General features: G+C 41.1%; 2 protein-coding genes across 3 annotated transcripts; one reads left to right on the top strand and one right to left on the bottom strand.

Annotated features, from left to right (window-relative positions):
• The first annotated feature begins 1,018 nt into the window (after positions 1-1,018).
• Positions 1,019-13,256, top strand: rars2 (arginyl-tRNA synthetase 2, mitochondrial). 2 transcript variants are annotated; one of them, XM_046299290.1, is made up of 20 exons: positions 1,020-1,196; positions 1,524-1,597; positions 2,262-2,364; positions 2,587-2,670; positions 2,831-2,928; positions 3,089-3,144; positions 3,288-3,371; positions 4,401-4,477; positions 4,631-4,789; positions 5,054-5,160; positions 8,688-8,783; positions 8,900-8,960; positions 9,063-9,139; positions 10,743-10,867; positions 11,559-11,626; positions 11,868-11,977; positions 12,113-12,208; positions 12,524-12,598; positions 12,694-12,757; positions 13,084-13,256. In XM_046299290.1, exons 1-20 carry the CDS (start codon positions 1,155-1,157, stop codon positions 13,168-13,170), a joined length of 1,743 nt encoding a protein of 580 aa, XP_046155246.1. In that variant the 5' UTR covers positions 1,020-1,154; the 3' UTR covers positions 13,171-13,256. The 2 variants fall into 2 exon arrangements, with proteins under 2 accessions (XP_046155247.1, XP_046155246.1); XM_046299291.1 differs by lacking the exon at positions 12,524-12,598 and having other exon boundaries at positions 1,019-1,196.
• A 2,513-nt stretch (positions 13,257-15,769) lies between these two features.
• LOC123994913 (CMP-sialic acid transporter-like) lies at positions 15,770-23,143 on the bottom strand. Its single transcript, XM_046298022.1, has 8 exons — positions 23,001-23,143; positions 22,429-22,609; positions 22,076-22,235; positions 20,527-20,679; positions 17,054-17,120; positions 16,786-16,962; positions 16,505-16,639; positions 15,770-16,141 (listed from the first exon to the last, which is right to left on the bottom strand). Exons 1-8 carry the CDS (start codon positions 23,008-23,010, stop codon positions 16,008-16,010), a joined length of 1,017 nt encoding a protein of 338 aa, XP_046153978.1. The 5' UTR covers positions 23,011-23,143; the 3' UTR covers positions 15,770-16,007.
• Between the last annotated feature and the right edge of the window lie 241 nt (positions 23,144-23,384).

The following is a 23,384-nucleotide window of genomic DNA, read 5'->3' as shown; positions in this document are numbered from 1 at the left end:
AATAAACTGCCGGCTTTCCCAACCAGTCAAAGTGGGATGTGAAAGGGAGATTGTAGCTCAGTTGGTAGAGCATGGCGCTTGTAACGCCAGGGTAGTGGGTTCGATTCCCGGGACCACCCATACGTAGAATGTATGCACACATGACTGTAAGTCGCTTTGGATAAAAGCGTCCGCTAAATGGCTATTATTATTATTAGATTCCTAGTCAGTTTACAACTGAATGCATTCCACTGAAATGTGTCTTCTGCATTTGACCCAACCCCTCTGAATCGGAGAGGTGCGGTGGGCTGCCTTAATCGACATCCACGTCTTTGGTGCCCGGACCACGTCATTGTGTTTACTTTATGATTTATTATATCAATAAAAGTGCTCCATCAAAATTTCTCACATTGTACCAAAACAAAAATATACATTACATTACATTACATTTAAGTCATTTAGCAGACGCAGCATATTTAGATTTTTTGACAATTTGAAACTTTACTGACACTTTCTATCAGGCCTGTCATGACATTTTGTTATCCAACATGTACTTTACTTGTATTAAAAAGGTTGGATGGAAACCTAGTTAGCGGAAGGAACATGAAGCCTATGACTTCATGTTCTCAATCATAAAACACTGATAGGCTACCCTGAAAGGTCTGTTTTATCTGTTGAGTTATTACTTACTGGTCAAATAATCACTGCTCTCAAAGCAATTGTGTGGTTACAGTATCAGGTGTATTAGTGACTTTAGAAATATAGATGTTCTTAATTCTTATTCTATGGTATTGGAACATATATCTGACCTATATGAGCCAATTAATTTAAAATGTATCACTATGAATACAAAATAAATGAAAAAGTGAGTACTGCATAAATATATCATTATTTGCGAGAGCATATTTCATTTTGGTATCACAGTCTGTGTGACGACAGACGACGCCAGAGAGCGTCGAAGTGGAAATCTAACGTGCCCACTCTTCTATGACGTAGTCGGCAAATACACCACTACGATTGGATGAAACGTGTGAGGTTGAGTTCAAAGATCACTTAAGCAGGAAATGAGTGTTTGAATGTCATCAACTGCAAAAGCACGCATGAATGTGATATGGAATAATCTATTTTATGACTATTGAATGTAATTTATGAAAACACGGCATTGATGTCGATGTATGCACATGGCTTGTTATTTCAGAAGAAGTATTGCATCGAAGGTAGTGCATGTGTTCTGTGTAATTTGTGTAGTTGGCTAACGTTAGCTATGTGGGGTTTCATTTCGTGCGTAATGTTAGAAAATAGTATCCGCATGTTTGTGCCTGTCATTATTCTTAAGAACCAAGATGCCTTTGGTTTGTTTAAATATATATAACTATAATTTCTATCGGCCAATTAACATTGATAGCGGAGTATTCTGAATATTTCAAGCTGGTCAATGTAGGTAATCATGACTTCAAAACATACCAATAATCTATGCTATGGGGTTCAATTGATACAACAACAATGTGTATTGCAGTTTTCATATTTGACCTCTCTTGGTTTAGCTCTCTAGGGCTTTGGGACGGTCTGAAGATGCCTTCATTTCAGCTCTCTGTGCTATCCCAGTCTCCAAAAAACAGTTAAGTGTGCAGTGGTGGAAAAATACCCAATTGTCATACTTGAGTAAAAGTAAAGATGCCTTAATAGAAAATGCCTCAAGTAAAAATGGAAGTCACATACTACTTGAATAAAAGTATTTGGTTTTTAACTATACTTAAGTATTAAAAAGTAAATGTAATTGCTAAAATATACTTAAGTATTAAAAAATACAAGGATTAATAATTTCACATTCCTTGTTTTAAGTAAACCAGACAGTAACATGTTCTTGTTTTTATTATTTTACAGATGGCTAGGGGCACACTCCAACACTCAGACATAATTTACAAACGAGACACCTAAATGTTCTGTCCTGCTTAGCATTCAAGATGTAACTAGTACTTTTGGGTGTCAGGAAAAATGTATGGAGTAAAAAGTACATTATTTTCTTGAGGAATGTAGTAGAGTAAAAGTCGTCAAACATATAAATAGTAAAGTACAGATACTTTAAAATACTACTTAAGTATTTTTGGGGGGTATTTTTACACAAGTACTTTACACCAGTGTGTGTGTGAGAGGGGGAGAGAGAGATCTACTGAATGAAGTCTCAGTCCTAGTCTGGTCCTTACAGATCCCTCAATCAAACATGATTATCACTACACAGTCACCATGTTTCTCAATAGTTCTTCTGATATTGTTCATCTCAGGCAATCCCCAGATTTCCGGCTGTCCGTCAACACTCTGCTGAGGAATGGGATCCTGCCAACTAATGGAGACCTCCAGGCACAGACAGAGGCTCTGGCCAGTCAGGTGGGACCAATAGCATTGTAGTCTAGATGCAGATCTTGGGTCAGGTTAACATTTTCCACACTAATTGGTAAGGTTTTGTTTGGGGGAGGAGAAACTGATCCTAAATCGTTACCTAGGGGAAACTTCACCCTGAAACGTTTTGTAGTCAGTCACATACTCACACTGCTGATATTTAGATTTCACCCTCCTGTCAGAATTACAGTGCATGTTATTTCCTTTCAGTTAAAGCAAGACAGTGTGGTGGAAGAAATATTTGCTGGACGGGGAGTGATACACTTTAGAGTTAGTCGGAATCTGTTAGTACAGGTGAATATGCCTTTTTCCCTACTCTTTTCATTTTGATCATGTCAGTCAGAAAACTGCAGACACTGTTTGAAATATTTTTATCAACCAGCGTGTAGGAATAGAATGTATATAAATGAACAAGACAACCATCTGGAACACATTTGTTTTTGTTTTGTTTCAGAAAGTTTTAGAGCAGTTGTGCCAAGAACGTCACACATTTGGTGTGAAAAGTGAACTTTTCGATGGCCTCAAAAAAGGAACAACTGTGGTGGAGTTTAGGTATTGAATGAAATATGTTCTCCTCAAACTTCCATTCTTTTGTATTGTTTCAGAGTCTAGGATGTTGAGGCAAAGTGTTAAGAGGCAAGCACTAAAGAAATAGCTACCTTCTTTTTATGAATTTATTGACAATATTTCCCTTTTTTTGTTTTTCTTACAGTTCTCCAAATATTGCCAAGAAGTTTCACGCTGGACATCTGCGTTCCACCATTATTGGTGAGACTCAGTTGAAGTTCTTTAACGTACCAGGAGAGGGCAGAGTTCATTCTTGATATTGTTCCTTACCTCAGGCTAAATTCAGGATGTGTTTGAAATATTGTATCTATTGTGACTGAAAAATGCACAATGTTATTTTTTAGGTAACTTCATTGCCAACCTGAAAGAATCCTTGGGAAATAACGTCATTAGAGTGAATTACCTAGGAGATTGGGGCATGCAGTTTGGTGAGTAAAGCAGAGAAGAAGAGCATAAAGAATTACACTGAGAAGCTGTAAAGGTAGACTCAGTGAAATGACGTAGCCACGAGCATCAAAGAAGATCTTGCGACGCGTGAGATGCAAGACTTCGCTCCCACAACGTCACACACATCTCTTTTATTATTGGATCAGTACACCTGGGGACAATCATTTCCTCCACACTAGATGGACGTCATATTGTACAATTTGTTTCTTTTGTTTTCGTAGATCTATGTTAGATGGTTGCATTCAAGGCCAGGTCGTATTTACTGATCTGCTTGTCAGTGAGCTACTAATTTGTGTCGTATTAAAAACATGTTGATTGTCTCCAGTCATATAAAGTGTAGTAAAATTGCATGAAATGTGTTTCTAAAATGCCAAATTCTTCCCATGCAAAGAAAGGAGAAGAAACATCTCTGATTAGGCCTACTCACTGTGTGCTCAGGCATGCGTTGTTCTGAACTGAGGTATATTATTAGCCTAAATTATGACTATGCAATCACATTAGGAGTAGTAACCTATCTTGCATTATTTTGCAAACGGAATGATGGATGCATGCAATCCTTTAGTGTAAAAACAAATTGGCCTTGATGTGACTTGATAGGTTGTATTACGCATCTATTTTACATTGGAATATATGCTCCTTTCCTCAGTTGAGTCAATTTATGAGGAGGTTGAGTAGTGGTTGACAATGTATATGCCGTTCCACAGACCTTTAAACCTAATATTGTGGTGATAATTAATGGCTGGGGTTTTTATTTATTTTTCTCCAAAATATCATTTTAGAGTTTAAATTGTGTAGAAATGCAGTAAACGAGCTTCAACTTCCTTTGGGGGATTTTACTTTGGGCACCTACGTCATATCACTGAGTCTATCTTTAAGCAATATAAATCTATATGTGATTTGATTACTTTTTGAAAATAAGAATGATCGTTTTTGCTGAAAGGTATAGTAAACCATTGCCTTGGGAAATGGGACCAGGTTTCCATAACCTCTTCTTTGCCTGTGGATTTTAGGTTTGCTGGGAGCTGGCTTTCAGCTCTTTGGGTGTCAGGAGAAATTGAAAAAGAATCCCTTACAACACCTATTTGATGTAAGTTGTGAGAATCATAGTAGTTCTGAGAGAGAACTTGAACCACTGCCCTCTTGTGTTGTGTTTTTTTTTATACAGTCATGTCAGCAGGTGTGAACACGTCTTTGGCGGCCTTCCCTTACAAGTTTGTTTGTGTGTATACATGTCCTGTAGGTTTACGTTCAGGTGAACAAGGAGGCGGAGAACAATGAGGTCATAGGACAGGCGGCCAGAGAGTTCTTTAGACAGCTGGAACAGCAGGAACACCAGGCCTTGTTACTATGGAAACAGTTTAGAGAGATCACAGTGGAGGAGTACCAACAAGTCTATAAGGTATTGACCCGGCCGGCACACCTCTGACCAACTAGCCAAAAGGCTTTTGTAGGACTAAACATTTGCCTAAACTGTTTTATTAAATTAAAACAGTAATGTACACTACTCAAGCAAACACTGTTTGTATTGATTCCCATGCACTTGCCTAACATGAACTCAGACAGGTTTGTCATTCCAGGGACGTGCACAAGACGTCAGCGCCTTTGTAACACACCGTTTTGTTATCAGATGTCAATATTGATGCAATGTGTTTCTGTTTCTCAGCGCTTAGGGGTTCACTTTGACATCTACTCCGGAGAGTCTTTTCACCAACAACAAGCCCAGGAGGTGGTGCAGCAGCTACAGAGACGAGGCCTGCTGAAAACCACAGAGTATGTCACGGAAGCAAACATCCTTATGAGTTATGAAAGAGCATTGTGTAAAAAGTCTGGGTGAATGTCAAATACTAAGCAAACTGTCACCACATACCTTTAAGTAAACATTCCCACCCAACATCTAGTACTACTAGGTGTTAAATTAAGCGGAGAAATAATCTATGGATTATTTATAGGTAAGTATGTAGAAATGAATAAGAAATACAACAAAAGTGTGCATTGATCACAGGTAACAGTGATAGTATATGTTGAATAAGAGTGTCCAATTAACAAACAAAAGTGATGTGTGTGTGTATACACTGCTCAAAAAATAAAGGGAACACTAAAATAACACATCCTAGATCTGAATGAATGAAATCTTTTTATTAAATACTTTTTTCTTTACATAGTTGAATGTGCTGACAACAAAATCACACAAGATTATCAATGGAAATCAAATGTATCAACCCATGGAGGTCTGGATTTGGAGTCACACTCAAAATTAAAGTGGCAAACCACACTACAGGCTGATCCAACTTTGATGTATTGTCCTTAAAACAAGTCAAAATGAGGCTCAGTAGTGTGTGTGGCCTCCACGTGCCTGTATGACCTCCCTACAACGCCTGGGCATGCTCCTGATGAGGTGGCGGATGGTCTCCTGAGGGATCTCCCTCCCAGACCTGGACTAAAGCATCCGCCAACTTCTGGAGAGTCTGTGGTGCAACATGGCGTTGGTGGATGGGAGCAAGACATGATGTCCCAGATGTGCTCAATTGGATTCAGGTCTGGGGAACGTGCGGGCCAGTCCATAGCATCAATGCCTTCCTCTTGCAGGAACTGCTGACACACTCCAGCCACATGAGGTCTAGCATTGTCTTGCATTAGGAGGAAGCCAGGGCCAACCGAACCAGCATATGGTCTCACAAGGGGTCTGAGGATCTCATCTCGGTACCTAATGGCAGTCAGGCTACCTCTGGCGAGTACATGGATGTCTGTGCGGTCCCCCAAAGAAATGCCACCCCACACCATGACTGACCCACTGCCAAAGCGGTCATGCTGAAGGATGTTGCAGGCAGCAGAACGTTCTCCATGGCATCTCCAGACTCTGTCACGTCTGTCACGTGCTCAGTGTGAACATGCTTTCATCTGTGAAGAGCACAGGGCGCCAGTGGCGGATTTGCCAATCTTGGTGTTCTCTGGCAAATACCAAACGTCCTGCACGGTGTTGGGCTGTAAGCACAACCCCCACTTGTGGACGTCGGGCCCTCATACCACCCTCATGGAGTCTGTTTCTGACCGTTTGAGCAGACACATGCACATTTGTGGCCTGCCGGAGGTCATTTTGCAGGGCTCTGGCAGTGCTCCTCGTTGCACAAAGGCGGAGGTAGCGGTCCTGCTGCTGGGTTGTTGCCCTCCTACGGCCTCCTCCACGTCTCCTTATGTACTGGCCTGTCTCCTGGTAGCGCCTCCATGCTCTGGACACTACGCTGACAGACACAGCAAACCTTCTTGCCACAGCTCGCATTGATGTTCCATCCTGGATGAGCTGCACTACCTGAGCCACTTGTGTGGGTTGTAGACTCCGTCTCATGCTACCACTAGAGTGAAAGCACCGCCAGCATTCAAAAGTGACGAAAACATCAGCCAGGAAGCATAGGAACTGAGAAGTGGTCTGTGGTCACCACCTGCAAAACCACTCCTTTATGTGTCTTGCTAATTGCCTATAATTTCAACCTGTTGTCTATTCCATTTGCACAACAGCATGTGAAATTTATTGTCATTCAGTGTTGCTTCCTAAGTGGACAGTTTGATTTCACAGAAGTGTGATTGACTTGGAGTTACATTGTGTTGTTTAAGTGTTCCCTTTTATTTTTTTGAGCAGTGTATATATATATACAGTGCCTTGCGAAAGTATTCGGCCCCCTTGAACTTTGCGACCTTTTGCCACATTTCAGGCTTCAAACATAAAGACATAAAACTGTATTTTTTTGTGAAGAATCAACAACAAGTGGGACACAATCATGAAGTGGAACGACATTTATTGGATATTTCAAACTTTTTTAACAAATCAAAAACTGAAAAATTGGGCGTGCAAAATTATTTCAGCCCCTTTACTTTCAGTGCAGCAAACTCCCTCCAGAAGTTCAGTGAGGATCTCTGAATGATCCAATGTTGACCTAAATGACTAATGATTATAAATACAATCCACCTGTGTGTAATCAAGTCTCCGTATAAATGCACCTGCACTGTGATAGTCTCAGAGGTCCGTTAAAAGCACAGAGAGCATCATGAAGAACAAGGAACACACCAGGCAGGTCCGAGATACTGTTGTGAAGAAGTTTAAAGCCGGATTTGGATACAAAAAGATTTCCCAAGCTTTAAACATCCCAAGGAGCACTGTGCAAGCGATAATATTGAAATGGAAGGAGTATCAGACCACTGCAGATCTACCAAGACCTGGTCGTCCCTCTAAACTTTCAGCTCATACAAGGAGAAGACTGATCAGAGATGCAGTCAAGAGGCCCATGATCACTCTGGATGAACTGCAGAGATCTACAGCTGAGGTGGGAGACTCTGTCCATAGGACAACAATCAGTCGTATATTGCACAAATCTGGCCTTTATGGAAGAGTGGCAAGAAGAAAGCCATTTCTTAAAGATATCCATAAAAAGTGTCGTTTAAAGTTTGCCACAAGCCACCTGGGAGACACACCAAACATGTGGAAGAAGGTGCTCTGGTCAGATGAAACCAAAATTGAACTTTTTGGCAACAATGCAAAATGTTATGTTTGGCGTAAAAGCAACACAGCTAATCACCCTGAACACACCATCCCCACTGTCAAACATGGTGGTGGCAGCATCATGGTTTGGGCCTGCTTTTCTTCAGCAGGGACAGGGAAGATGGTTAAAATTGATGGGAAGTTGGATGGAGCCAAATACAGGACCATTCTGGAAGAAAACCTGATGGAGTCTGCAAAAGACCTGAGACTGGGACGGAGATTTGTCTTCCAACAAGACAATGATCCAAAACATAAAGCAAAATCTACAATGGAATGGTTCAAAAATAAACATCCAGGTGTTAGAATGGCCAAGTCAAAGTCCAGACCCGAATCCAATCGAGAATCTGTGGAAAGAACTGAAAACTGCTGTTCACAAATGCTCTCCATCCAACCTCACTGAGCTCGAGCTGTTTTGCAAGGAGGAATGGGAAAAAAATTCAGTCTCTCGATGTGCAAAACCGATAGAGACATACCCCAAGCGACTTACAGCTGTAATCGCAGCAAAAGGTGGCACTACAAAGTATTAACTTAAGGGGGCTGAATAATTTTTGCACGCCCAATTTTTCAGTTTTTGATTTGTTAAGTTTGAAATATCCAATAAATGTCGTTCCACTTCATGATTGTGTCCCACTTGTTGTTGATTCTTCACAAAAAAATACAGTTTTATATCTTTGTTTGAAGCCTGAAATGTGGTAAAAGGTCGCAAAGTTCAAGGGGGCCGAATACTTTCACAACGCACTGTATATATATATATATCTGTTAACAGGAAGGGGACAGGCGTGGTGGATCTCTCTTCAGCTGGAGACATGTCCAGCTACTCCACAGTACTACGCAGTGATGGGACATCTCTCTATATCACCAGGTCTGTGCTGCTTTAGAAGGTTGACAGTGTTGTTATGACTGGTGTGCAATACTTTAGTAATTATCAAGTGACACATGAGTCTTGATGATAATTTTTGTCATGTTGTGTCTTTCCAGAGATCTTGCTGCAGCTATAGATCGAAAGGAAAGGTACAATTTCGACGAGATGATCTATGTGGTAAGCATTCGGCCAAACTGCTCTAACACTCAGCAATGGCTACAAAAAGCAGTGTTATATGAACTTTTATCTAAACGTATTATCATTTGTTTCTTTGTGAAGACAGACAAAAGTCAAGGGATTCATTTCCAGCAGCTGTTCCAGATCCTCTTGGCTATGGGACACTCGTGGGCTGAGAGGTAACGCTGTGTACACAGCTGTCACAATACAAACAATCGATTTGTTTCTACACATAATCCCATACAAAATCTATTTGGTTTCATGGCTTGGCATGTCCACCCGCACTGTTATGCAGTTGTTTTATCCGTTATGTTTATCCTATGTTATATTTATGTAAGCTCAGCAAAAAAAGAAACGTCCCTTTTTCATGACCCTGTCTTTCAAAGATAATTTGTAAAAATCCAAATAACTTCACAGATCTTCATTGTAAAGGGTTTAAACGCTGCTTCCCATGCTTGTTCAATGAACCATAAACAATTAATGAACATGCACCCGTGGAACGGTTGTTAAGACACTAACAGCTTTCAGACGGTAGGCAATTAAGGTCACAGTTATGAAAACTTAGGACACTAAAGAGGCCTTTCTACTTACTCTGAGAAACACCAAAATAATTATTCTCGGGGTCCCTGCTCATCTTCGTGAACGTGCCTTAGGCAGGCTGAAAGGAGGCATGAGAACTGCAGATGTGGCCAGGGCAATAAATTGCAAGGTCCGTACTGTGAGATGCCTAAGACAGCGCTACAGGAAGACCGGACGTGAAACAACACCTGCTCAGCCTCGGTACATCACACCTGCAGGACAGGTACAGGATGGCAACAACAACTGCCTGAGTTACACCAGGAACGCACAATCCCTCCATCAGTGCTCAGACTGTCCGCAATAGGCTGAGAGAGCCTGGACTGAGGGCTTTTTGGCCTGTTGTAAGGCAGGTCCTCACCAAACATAACCGGCAACAACATCGCCTATCGGCAAACACCCACCGTCGCTGGACCAAACACGACTGGCAAAACGTGCTCTTCACTGTTGCGGTTTTGTCTCACCAGGGGTGATGGTCGGCTTTGCGTTTATTGTCAAAGGAATGAGCGTTACACCGAGGCCTGTACTCTGGAGAGCGATCGATTTGGAGGTGGAGGGTCCGTCATGGTCTGGGACGGTGTGTCACAGCATCATCGGACTGAGCCTGTTGTCATTGCAGGCAATATCAATGCTGTCAGTTACAGTGGTACCCTTCCTGCAGGCTCATCCCAACATGACCCTCCAGCATGACAATGCCACCAGTCATACTGCTTGTTATGTGCATGATTTCCTGCAAGACAGGAATGTCAGTGGCCAGCAAAGAGCCCGGATCTCAATCCCATTGAGCACGTCTGGACCTGTTGGATCTGAGGGCTAGGGCCATTCACCCAGAAATGTCTGGGAACTTGCACGTGTCTTGGTGGAAGAGTGGGGTAACATCTCACAGCAAGAACTGGCAAATCTGGTGCAGTCCATGAGGAGGAGATGCACTGCAGTACTTAATGCAGCTGGTGGCCACACCAGATACTGACTGTTACTTTTGATTTTGACCCACCCTTTTGTTCAGGGACACATTATTCAATTTCTGTTAGTCACATGCCTGTGGAACTTGTTCAGTTTATGTCTCAGTTGTTGAATCTTGTTATGTTCACATAAATATTTACACATGTTAAGTTTTCTGAAAATAAACACAGTTGACCATGAGAGGATGTTTTCTTTTTTTTGCTGAGTTTATATGTAGGTATTGTTTCATCTGTTTGGCTGCAGGTGCCAGCATGTGCCGTTTGGCCTGGTGCAGGGTATGAAGACGAGGCTAGGAGAGGTGGTTTTCCTGGAAGACGTCCTGGATGAAGCCCGGGCTAGGATGCTCAGGAACATGAGCCAGTCCAAGAGTAAGGACACGACATGGGATTCATTATAGAGATTTTTGGCAGCGTCCCAAATGAAACCCTAAGTAATAGGAATTTCCAGGTGAACAAAAGAGAAGGGCAGCCCCAGATAAAAGTCAATCAAAAATGTATTACAAGTTGCAACAGGAAGATGCCACCCAGCACAGAGGCAGAGAAAATGTCTATTTGGCCTTCATTATACAGTACCATAAGTAACTGTTCTGTAAACACCAGCCCAATAGGCTTGTAGGAAGTCAAAACAAAAGGCAGTGACTTCCTCAGCTGCGAAAGAATTGCACAACATTTCACAGAATACCAAAATATTCAGTGAGTCCTTGTACTTCAATCACTATCAACAGATATGAATTGAATCCATAAAATACTGCATTGAGTCTAGTGACCATCAACCCGAGTGTCACAAGCAGAACACTGTAAATCATGTGTATTACAGAAAGGGAAAATATATGAATACGCTAAACTATGTACCACTCGAAACTGAATACGAACTTTATTCATCTTAAATATTCCCATTACACCCTATTTACTATATAGTGTACTACTTTTGCCAGGTGACATAGGGCTCTGGTCAAAAATAGTGCCATATGTGGGGAATAGGTTGCCATTTCGGATTCAGCCTAGGTGTATAGTTATTAGTCATGAATAGTCTGTCAGTTAACATTCTTTATCTCCTCAGCCACCAAGGAAATGGTGTATCCAGAAGACACAGCTGAGAAAGTGGGGATCAGCGCACTCATAGTTCAGGTGAACAAATTTGACCCAACCTTAAAGAATATGACATACCAACCAAACATCCTATTCTTCAAATTCTTCTTACCTATCTGCTGTATGAAACGAAGGGCAAACAAAGAGTAAGAACACTGTGGGTCTGTTGGTGTAGCGACAGCTGTGCCTTTGGAAATAGGTTATTGAAGCATGAAAACAATGGAAGACTGCTCCAGGTTATGCTCAGGCATGACCCTGTTTTCTGTCTTTCTCGTCTCAGGACTTTAAAGGGCCTCTAGGATCAGACTACAAGTTTGACTGGGACAGGATCCTCCAGGCACAAGGTGATACAGGGGTGTTTCTACAGTACACACATGCCAGACTCTGTAGGTGAGTGATGAGGAAGCATTCATCATTTCACAAACTGCAGGACTTTCAATAATATAGAACGTTAGTACAATACATAAACTGACTCTTGATTAAGCAACTCATCGTCTGACTTCTCACCAACTGTCGTCATTTCAGTTTAATACATCGGTATGGCGACGGAGATGAAGGTGCCTTTGACCCGTCACTTCTTCTAGATCAGAGGAGTATTTCGATACTCCAGCACCTCCTTCGGTAAGCGAATGCCCTCTAACCCCACACATAGGAGAATGGTCAGGCTTACTCTTCACTGATTACGTGTTGGGCCGGGATGGTTCCCTAACCAGGAACTATTCTGAGCCCAAATTACTGTGTACTGGAAGCCAATTAAATAACCTGCTCTCATTCCTGTTGCATTTGATTACATCATAGAGGAATGTAAGCATGTGTAGGTGGGGTACTCACAGATGAAAGGGTCAGTGTCGCTAAATAAATGCAGTCACACCCGAACATGCTGTTTTCCATTGTGATCAAAATATTTGTCCTACATCATTCACTATCTACTTTCAGCTATGACGAAGTTCTATACCAGTCTGTACAGGATCTGCAGCCAAAACATCTTGTCAACTTCCTTATGACACTGAGGTGAGGAGCAGGGTGTTTAATGTCTGACATCCAGGCAGTGTGGACATGATTATATTATCTAATCATAAAATGTATTTGTTCTCCTGCCTGGCTAGTCACCTGGCTGCGTCAGCACACAGGGAGCTGCCAGTGAAGGGAAGCCCTCAAGCTGTTGCACAGGTATGTAAACACTGATCATTTGCTCATATATCTTATTCAATACAAATAGCCTGAGACCCAAGGTAGGAAATTCCACAATGTGCATAAGTGTCATTTCAGTCAATGGATGCATTTAGGGCCTGGTGTATTCAGATTCAATGCTATCCATTAATTGTGAATGGCCTTACCTTGGAAAATGTATTTTATACAGGCATAGCCATATAGATTACAAATCTACTTTTGACCATTTGCTAACAGGTTTTAGTACCGTCCTTTGATAAGGAACATGTTCATGATGTAAACTGTTGAGATGATGATTCAGATCATTTGTTCATCCTCGTCGATAGGCTAGGCTGCGGCTCTTCAGTGGTGTCTGCACGGTGTTGGCCAACGGGATGAAAATATTAGGCATCACACCAGTCGATAAAATGTGACCAATCTATGCCTGCTTGATCAATGTTCCTGTGTATGTAACTACTGTTATTGAATTAATGTAAATAAATGTCTTGATTTAACACTTCCACATGATAAATGACTGGTTTCTGGTTGCATCAAATCCAATTGTCTTTGCTTTGACAGGTTAGGGAACTGGCCAAAATATCTGATGATATATATTCCTGACAGATCTCATTTTGCAACCATGCTGCTGTCAATCCAACCACACTGTTGTTATAGCAAGGCCTACAACAGATGATCCCTCCGAGCATTTCTCTGTACCAAACTTACTGTACTCCTCAATATGCAAAGTTGTTTGACAGCCTGTCCTACCTGTATTCCTTGTTGCCCAACCACTTAATGCAGGGTTTCCTAATTATTTGCATCTACTCAACACTAACTATCAACGCCATCACATCAGTAAAGGCAGATTCTTATCGTAAGCAGCTGAGTTACTGCACACATTAAGGCGGCGTTTCCCAAACTCTGTCCTCGGGACCCCAAGGGGTTTTTAAATAACCAATGAATCAAGCTTTGATCATTTGAATCAGCTGTGTAGTGTTAGGACAAAAACAAAATGTGCACTCTTTGGGGTCACGTGGACCGAGTTTGGGAAATGCTTCCTTAATGTGTGCAGTAACTCAGTTGCTTACTAATCAGAATTACAAGTGATCTTTAATTTAAGCACCGGTAGCGGAGTTGCCAACAAGCGGATGCATCCGGTTTTCAGGGATGCAACCTAGCTTGTGAAGAAGCCAGATGTGAAGGTCCTGGGCTGGCGTGGTCTACGGTTGAGGCCAGTTGGATGTACTGCCAAATTCTCTAAAACTTTGGAGAAATTAACATTATCTGCCATCAGCTCTGGTGGACATTCCTGCAGTCAGCATGCCATATGCATGATCCCTCAACTTGAGACATCTGTGGCGAAACTGCACATTTTAGAGGGGCCTTTTGTCCCCCGCACAAGGTGCACCTGTGTAATGGTCATGCTGTTTAATCAGCTTCTTGATATGCTACACCTAGCAAGTGGATGGATTATCTTGGCAAAGGAGAAATTAACACTATAGGGATGTAAACAAATGTGGGCACAAAATGAGAAAGCTTTGTATATGGAAAATGTGTGCTCCTATTTCAGCTCATGAAAAATGGGACCAACACTATATGTTCCGTTTATATTTTTGTATTCAGTATATACATGGACAAAGACAGCCACACCAATAACATGACTTTAACATGTAACTGTATGGGCACTTAGTGCATTCTGGAAGTATTCAGACCCCTTGACTATTTCCACATTGTTACAGCCTTATTCTAAAATGTAAAACAAATTCTATCTACACACGATATCCCATAATGACAAAGCAAAAACTTTCTGAATTTTTTGCAAATTTATAAAAAAAGCCACTTGGACATTCAGACTTGTTCCGAAGCCATTCCTGTCTTGGATGTGTGCTTTAGGGTCATTGTCCTGTTGGAAGGTGAACCTTTGCCCCAGTCTGACATCCTGAATGTTTTGGAGCAGGTTTTCAATGATCTCTCTGTATTTTACTCCATCTTTCCCTCAATCCTGACTAGTCTCCCAGTCCCTGCCTCTGAAAACATCCGCACGGCATGTTGCTGCCACCACTATTCTTCACCGTAGGGATGGTGCCAGGTTTCCTCCAGACGTGGCGCTTGGCATTCAAGCCAAAGAGTTCAATCTTGGTCTCATCAGACCAGAGAATCTTGTTTCTCATCATCCGTGTCCTTTAGGTGCCCTTTGGAAAATTCCAAGCGGGCTGTCAGGTGCCTTTTACTGAGGAGTGGCTTCCGTCTCTACCATGAAGGCCTGATTGGTGGAGTGCTGCAAAGATGGTTGTCCTCCTGGGAGAACTCTGGAAGGTTCACCATCAGGTTCTTTGTCACCTTGCTGACTAGGGCCCTTCTCCCCCGATTGCTGTTTGGCCAGGCGGCCAGCTCTAGGAAGATTGTTGTGGTGGTTCTAAACTTCTTCCATTTAAGAATGGAGGCCACTGTGTTCTTGTACTTTCAATGAGGCAGAATTTATTTTTTGGGTACCCTTCCCCAGATCTGTTTCTCGATACAATCCTGTCTCGGAGCTCTACGGACAATTCCTTCAACCTCATGGCTTGGTTTTTGCTCTGACATGCACGGTCAACTGTGCTGTTGTGTGCCTTTCCAAATCATGTACAATCAATTTAATTGACCACAGGTGGACAATCAATGGAAGCAGGATGCACCTGAGCAAAGGGTCTGAATACTTATGTAAATAAGGTATGATTTTTATTTTCAATACATTTGAAAACATTTCTAAAAACCTATTTTCACTTTGTCATTATGGGGCATTGTGTATAGATTGAGAAATAATTAATTGAATCAATTTTACAATAAGGCTGTAACATAACAAAATGTGGGAAAATGGAAGCAGTTTGAATACTTTCCGAATGCACCGCAAATGCGCTCTCCCAGGTGAGATTCTGTCAGCTGTGTATATACATTCGGTACTTTGTCAATAGTGGAGTAGTTGACATTGACAGTGGTTCAACAAAAATATTGTTGTCCATTACTAAACAGCAGTCCCACAGTAAACAAAAGAAATAAGGAATAAAAACCCAAATGGTATTTATTTTCTATGTATACATTCTGCCTCAGCGCCACACTTCCCTTACTTTATGCTCCATCATTACTGATATAATGATTCATCTAGATTGACGTTCCTTGCCGACGCTCTTATGGGACAACAGTAGACCGCAGTGTGAAAGAGGGCAGCTCCATGGGCAGCTCCAACACAGAGGTCAGGAAAGACCATAAACCTTTGCTATTCCAGACCCAGGCTTCAAACAGTGATCAGTTTCTGCCTGGCCTCCTTGTCTGTGTCTGCTCTTGGAAGCTTGGTGGTGTCTTGTTTCGGAAGTCCATAAAGGTATATGGAGACACACACCAGCATTGCTCCACAAGCAAAGGTAGCAGCTGCATGAAAAGGGAAAATGGTTACTGAAAACCTGCCATGGACTATTGATGAATTCACTCAAAAATATTTTCAGATTTTTTTCACTTCTAATCAGCGTTTCCCCTATATTCATTAATTTAGAAATAAAGATACATTTCTGCCACGACACACAAATGGATAGTAGTTGACTTAATGACTGGAAGTTTATGGGAACAGGTAGCATATCATTGCGCTAGTAGCAATGTACCCCCCACGACCTTTGCCACAAAGGCTGAAAAATAAAATACTATATTAGTACTTGAGTGTCAGACCACACAAAAGCCTAGTGGCTAAACAGTAACTTATGATAGTCCATGCCCAAAGATGTGAATGATTTGACTCACTTATCTGTAGCCCAAACAGAGTGACGGATGCCACAGTAGAGAGAACGATGGCGGCTGCAGCAGAGAAGCCTTTCATGATATTGTCTGTGTACTTCACCACCACTGATGTGTACAAACCACCCACACTGGCCAAAACTGGAAGAAGAAAATACCAAATGTAAATGCAATGTACCTCACAAATTTAGGTTAGGACACTTTTTTATAAAAATAAAAAAAAACATTTTTTTGCATTGTAGAAAATCAGGAATATGTTCATGTGTCAATATTGAATTTTGACTCACAGACTACAAAGCACACCCAAGGCGTGTAACCGTAGAAGAAGCCTTTCTCCATGACCTGAGCGCCCTCAGTCATGTAAACTCCAGCGAGGGTGACCACAATGCCAGACAGGTACATCTGGATATTCCTCACCCATAGGGATGTGTCTGAGCTCTTTAGGACCTTCTCAAAGTACACACCTGCTCAAACACAAAAAAGGGACACCATTAGATTACCTGCCATTATCATCATAGAATATTAAAAAAGGTATAGAAGACAAAGCAAGATTACCTGCAAACCCGGAGCACAACACAGCCACAGCAATGGCCATAAACCCCACAAATGGGTTCTGCTCCACCTAAAAAAAGATTAGAACATATCGAATACACCTTACATACCAAGACATTTAGCACCCAAATTTTGACACTTTTCTTTAGATCTGAAAAGGTATTGCCAGTAAACAAAGGAAAGCCTGTACTTTTAATTCCGCCAACTGACCAATTCATGATTGCGGTAAAGTCGTCTACGGCTTAGTATGAAACGTAGCCGTAATGCCAAAGCGGCATTGGCACAAACTACCATAGAATTAAGAATACTAGAATGGACATGAACCTTCTTATGATGAGATGATAAAGGTCAGCCATAATGGTCAACCAAAGCTTGCCAGTGCTGTGAGAAGTATAAAATAATGAATTTCTGCACTAGCCAGACAGTTTTAGAGGAACTGGCAAATGAACTGCCAATATTCCATTCAAACAACACGGTCATTCTACCGGCTGAAATCAGTTGATGATAGGACTTAGACAACTTGTAAATGCAACTAGTACTGATATTGCATCATATAATAGCACTCACAAATAGAGACATTTATTTGCTAGGCAGCACCCATTACTAGGCTGTAACCATCCCATCCCTTCACATAGTGCATTCTTAGTGGTGGGCTGTTCTCTGAACCACACCTGGATGAATCCATTAAGAATTACTGTGGGGTTGAATACCACTGAATGACGAAAATATTGGAATAAAGTAGGCGAATGCAAAAAGTCATGTATCAAATGGCTGCTTACTGAAACTCCCCGCCATCCAATCGCTATAATATATTTACATCAGACTGATCTTAAATTTGGTCAGAAATATTGAAAACATCATGGGATAGTGCATCAACTTCCCCAGCTTCACATGATAGTAATCAGCATTGTGTAAGGGATAATCAACAACAAGTTGAAGGTGTGTTCATGGAAGGTGTGTTCAATGACGTCTGGAGGAGTGGAACTCACCTTCCAAGAAGTTGCATTGTTTTCCAGATAACGAGTTCATTATCCCTTTTATACCATGGCTATGATGTCACACATTTGCTGCTAGAAATGTGTTCAACATCCACTGAAGTTCACTAGATAGCAACAGTAGTTGCCTTGGTAGTCAAACAAACAGACTTGCTAGTTCAGCTAACAAAACCCATCAGTACTGGCTTGCTATTATGAAAATCAAATTCAACAATGCCAATAATGTTTTCAACTCTACTTTTGCGTTCAAAAGCAACTCAAACACGTAAAAATGAACTATAGCCACTGAATTCTACCATGCAAATATACTGTGCATTATAGGGAAATAATAAATGCTCTAGAATGTCATTCAAGCCAATCAGAAACAAGTATTCAACAATGCCATAGTATAATTAAGTGATAATGTCCGAGAAGCCGATGTTTGGAGGATATATTGGCACGGGGGTTGTTAGTCCCGAGACAAAGTCGATGGCTGGCAAACCGGGTTTTTCAACATTTTGAAAAAATGATTGATAGTTTAATTTAAAAATATATTTTGATTAATTTGTTCATACTATTTCATCCTTACACAAGATATAGTCCTGACACAAAACTAGGGTTGCTACCCAAGCTGGCTGGTTGTTCGTTCTATCGGTCCGTTTGCCAAAGACACGACCCAGCCGTTCAGTCTTTTTGTTCTGCATCTTTGGACACAACCCAGTCGTTCGTTCTAAATGTTCCATTACTGTCTGGCAACGTTCTTATCCCTTGCTTGCTAGCTAGCCAACTACTGCTAATTTACAGTCGCGTCAAACAGTGCATTCAGAATAACAGTGTGATGGCATTTGCATTTGTTGTTTAAGCGGTTTTCTAGTGACATTTATTTAGACACATCTATAACAATGAGCTAATGAGGCGTGATTTCTCCTGGCATAGAAAATGTGCTCTCTCCTCAGGACACTGTTGTTCAGAGGAGCTGGCCAACAACACATCTAACAACATTTTCAAACTGAAAAGACTGGAAAGTAGCTGAACTTCATTTCGTTTTACCTTTTTTCAATTGACATTTCTTTGTACACACACACAAAGGTTGGGGTCACTTAGAAATGTCCTTGTTTTTGAAAGAAAAGCACATTTTGTGCATTAAAATAGCATTACATTGATCAGAAATACAGTGTAGACATTGTTAATGTTGTAAATTACTACTGTAGCTGGAAACGGTAGATTTTTTATGGAATATCTTCAGGAACTCTGTTTAGAAGGCCAGTTGTATTGCTTCTTTAACCAGAACAACAGTTTTCAGCTGTACTAACATAATGGCAAACGGGTTTTCTAATAATCAATTAGCCTTTTAAAATGATAAATTTGGATTATCTTACACAAAGTGCCATTGGCACACAGGAGTGATGGTTGCTGATAATGGGCCTCTGTACGTAGATATTCCATTTTTTTTTTAATCTGCCGTTTCCGGCTATAATATTCATTTACAACATTAACAATGTCTACACTGTATTTCTGATCAACTTTATGTTATTTTGACAAAAAAATAGATTTTCTTTCAAAAACAAGGACATTTCTCAGTGACCTCAAACCTTTGAACGGTTGTGTATATATCCATAAAAATGATGCCAGCTGATTCATGATTTTGACTGCCTGAGAAACGCTGCCTGCCTTTGTCTCGTCCCGACATGTTCATTACTATGGGACAGACAATGTTGTAAATGTCAGGGAGACACAGACAGCAAGGTGTATACAAATCTCTGCTGTTAAACTAAATGTTAGTCTAAAATAAATATGAGATAATGAGCAAACAAATAGATAATGTCATCTATTCGATTGCTCATCTATCACGGATCAGAAATGTTTCGCATGCAATAATGTAGCAGAAATCAAGTGTAGACCTATTAGTTTGCTCGGTCGGCGTATTGGCAAATCCAAAAAGGTTGAAATGCAATGCTTTGGAAAATATAAATGGCTATTTTATTTTCTAAGGTTTCTAAAGCACCTACAGGGAATCTTAATGTGTCTTGTCTGTTTAATGAACAAAATATTGATTTCATTTGCAAGGGGCAGCCATGTATCTTATAGGCTGCACAGACCAGTAACATAATTCAACTCAAAATATGATATTCTATTCATGCCATTGGATGTATTTAAAAGGTTTATGCTGGCAATAATGTGGTAAAAATGGGCCTGTTTTGAAAGGGGGTCATATAAACATTGCACTGCCCCCAATTTTTTTTCTAACATTTTTACAGGCAACATTCCATAAATCCTATGTGAAAAGTGTATAAGATTTTTAATAAATAGAGAAGGCAGAGAATTCCAAACCTCAGACTTGGGTTGTAAACAAGCCATTAGAACATCAGCAACGAACCAGTATACACTTTACAGGCCCATTGGCCAGGTCTCCCTTGTATAAATAGGTATTCTGACCTCAAATGGGACTTCCTGGATAAATAAATGTTAAATAAAAAGCCAAAACAGAAACACCAAAGGTACCTGGACTTTAGTGGCCTCTGCCGGTTTCCACTGGACCAGTGTGACACCTAAACACAGCATAAAGACTGAGAACCACTGCAGCCTGCTGAGAGAGCGGTTCAGCATGAGGACCATGCACAAGGCTGTGCACGGGATCTTCAATTGATAGGTCACCTAGGTAAGGAAGATACAGTGAGAATATGAGCCAGAGGGGAAGTATAGATACAGTACCAGTCAAAAGGTTGGATACACCTACTCAAAGGTTTTTCTTTATTTTTACTATTTTCTACATTTGAGAATAATAGTGAAGACATCAAAACTCAGTTGTGTTGTGTCCAGGTAGGGGTGGTATACAGAAGATAGCCCTATTTGGTAAAAGACCAAGTCCATATTAATGGCAAGAACAGCTCAAATTAAGCAAAGAGAAGATTACTTTAAGACGTGTGTCAGTCAATACGCAACATTTCAAGAATTTAGAAAGTTTCTTCAAGTGCAGTCTCAAAAACCAGGCACTACGATGAAATTGGCTCTCATGAGGGCCGCCATAGGAAAGAAAGACCCAGAGTTACCTCTGCGGCAGAGGATAAGTTCATTAGAGTTACCAGCCTCAGAGATTGCAGCCCAAATAAATGTTTCAGAATTCAAGTAACAGACATCAACTGTTCAGAGGAGACTGTGTGAATCAGGCCTTCATGGTCGAATTAACCACTACTAAAGGACACCAATAAGAAGAAGAGACTTGTTGGGCCAAGAAACACGAGCAATGGTCATTATACCGGTGGAAATCTGTCCTTTGGTCTGATGAGTCCAAATTTGAGATTTTTGGTTCCAACCACCATGTCTTAGTGAGACGCAGAGTAGGTGAACGGATGATCTCTGCATGTGTCGTTCCCACCGTGAAGCATGGAGGAGGTGGTGCGATGGTGCTTTGCTGGTGACACTGTCAGTGATTTATTTAGAATTCAAGGCACACTTAACCAGCATGGCTACCACAGCATTCTGCAGCAATACACCATCCCATTTGGATTGTGCTTAGTGGGACTATCATTTGTTTTTCAATAGGACAATGACCCAACACCTCCAGGCTGTGTAAGGGCTATTTGACCAAGAAGGAGGGTGATGGAGTGCTGCATTAGATGATCTGGCCTCCACAATCAACCCAACCTCAACCCAATTGAGATGGTTTGGGATCATTTTGACCACATGGTCAAAGAAAAGCAGCCTACAAGTGCTCAGCATGTGGGAACTCCTTCAAGACTGTTGGAAAAGCATTCTAGATGAAGCTGGTTGTGAGAATGCCAAGAGTGTGATAAGCTGTCATCAAGGCAAAGAGTGGCTACTTTGAAAAATCTAAAATATATTTTGATTTGGTTAACACTTTTTTGGTTACTACGTGATTCCATGTGTGTTATTTCATAGTTTGATGTCTCCACTATCATTTCTACAATGTAGAAAATCTTTTAAAAATAAAAACCCTTGAATGAGTAAGTGTCCAAACTTTTGACTGGTACTGTACGTCCAGCCTTAATGTGACATGTTCTGCAGAAATCAAGAAATGTGTAGTTTATACCTGATACACAGCTGCATCAAGATTGCTCAAGGCGATAAAGGCCATGTTATTCTGAACTGCATAGACCACAGAGGGAACACTCAGTTTCAGCAGCTCTTTTGGACTCCAAAATACATGTTCAACTATGGACGCTTTTAACCTGCCAAAGCTGCCAGTTTCTCTGCAAGGTGAAAATGAAGACAAAACATGTATAAAAGCTGAGCTACTGGGACATTTATATTCATTCAACAAAATACTCAACACAAGGGTGTTCTACAGTATTTCTTCAAGGCAGAGACCAATGGAAAAAGGCTATCCAAGTGCATTTGGAACATGTACGGTTATGAGAACGGTAGTACATTGGATATACTTACTTGGTCAACATCCCAAGGCTCAAGAATAATTTAATAACTTCCGTGATGCATACGGCTGTTGTAGAGAAGTACATAACTGTTGATGATACTGTCCTTGTGTATCGTAATACCACGGTGTAAGTTGCTGCCACCAGTGTCATCACTGACAGACAGTAGACCTTGAACATCACACTCACTGGCTCTGTAGAGAGAGGACAATGATTCTTGACAGCATGAAGTGTGAAGTTCACAGAAAGTAAGACAATGAGGCAAGGAACCGAAAATCAGTGTGGATCAGCCACCCACTGAAGAGATTCGCATTCGTTACAAGAACAATCTATATAGCCGGGGGATAAGTTTAGACAGTCACCTAGCTAGTTGTATCTGGACTCAGCAGGTGGCTAACTAGCTATTTCGCATTGCCCTTCCGTTCAGAGAAGCTGTCTTTTTTTTTAGCTGGATTGCAAAATACCGAAGACAATTTGTTTAGTTCAGTGTATTAGGCTAACTTGTTGCGTTAAATAGTTCCTGAAACAGGAAATAGTAAATAACAGTGCAAATAACGTTAAGCATAGCTAGCAGATGTCACTTACCGTTAGCCATGGTTAACTTGATTGTTGTGATCCGTTGTCAGACGAATGCTTGGGTACTTAACGTGATCACCTACCGACGTGTCTGACTGAACATCACATGTATGATTATCAGATATGAAATCCTGAATAAGGTCGTCTTCTTCTTCTTTGGTAATCATGGCGTTCGCACATTTGTTTGTGCATGCCGCCACCTAGAGTGCGGGAGTGTGGTGGCCGCTCACGTTACATTTTGTGATACAAAAATGAAAAGGAAATAAATTGCACCACTACACCTATATACCACTATTCAGCGGTGGAAAATACGGTTTGGGGACGTTGCTCTTGCTATCCCTCTTGCACTGGCACGCACCATCTTCGGGGAGGTAGGTTTGGGTGACATTATCC

Source organism: Oncorhynchus gorbuscha, linkage group LG14 (genome assembly GCF_021184085.1).
Source record: "Oncorhynchus gorbuscha isolate QuinsamMale2020 ecotype Even-year linkage group LG14, OgorEven_v1.0, whole genome shotgun sequence".
In the NCBI taxonomy this organism is placed as follows: domain Eukaryota; kingdom Metazoa; phylum Chordata; class Actinopteri; order Salmoniformes; family Salmonidae; genus Oncorhynchus; species Oncorhynchus gorbuscha.
The sequence above is the reverse complement of the archived record's forward strand: the minus strand, read 5'-3'. Positions and strand labels throughout refer to the sequence as shown.

Excerpts from the sequence above, each read along its gene's own strand:
- rars2 (XM_046299290.1), top strand. The coding sequence starts at position 1,155 with ATGCACATGGCTTGTTATTTCAGAAGAAGTATTGCATCGAAG. Across the intron at positions 5,161-8,687 it reads GGCCTGCTGAAAACCACAGA|GAAGGGGACAGGCGTGGTGG; the intron begins GTATGTCACGGA and ends ATCTGTTAACAG. Across the intron at positions 11,978-12,112 it reads ACACATGCCAGACTCTGTAG|TTTAATACATCGGTATGGCG; the intron begins GTGAGTGATGAG and ends TCGTCATTTCAG.
- LOC123994913 (XM_046298022.1), bottom strand. Across the intron at positions 22,236-22,428 it reads AGCCTTGGGATGTTGACCAA|AGAAACTGGCAGCTTTGGCA; the intron begins GTAAGTATATCC and ends TTCACCTTGCAG. Across the intron at positions 17,121-20,526 it reads CAGAGGCCACTAAAGTCCAG|GTGGAGCAGAACCCATTTGT; the intron begins GTACCTTTGGTG and ends ATCTTTTTTTAG.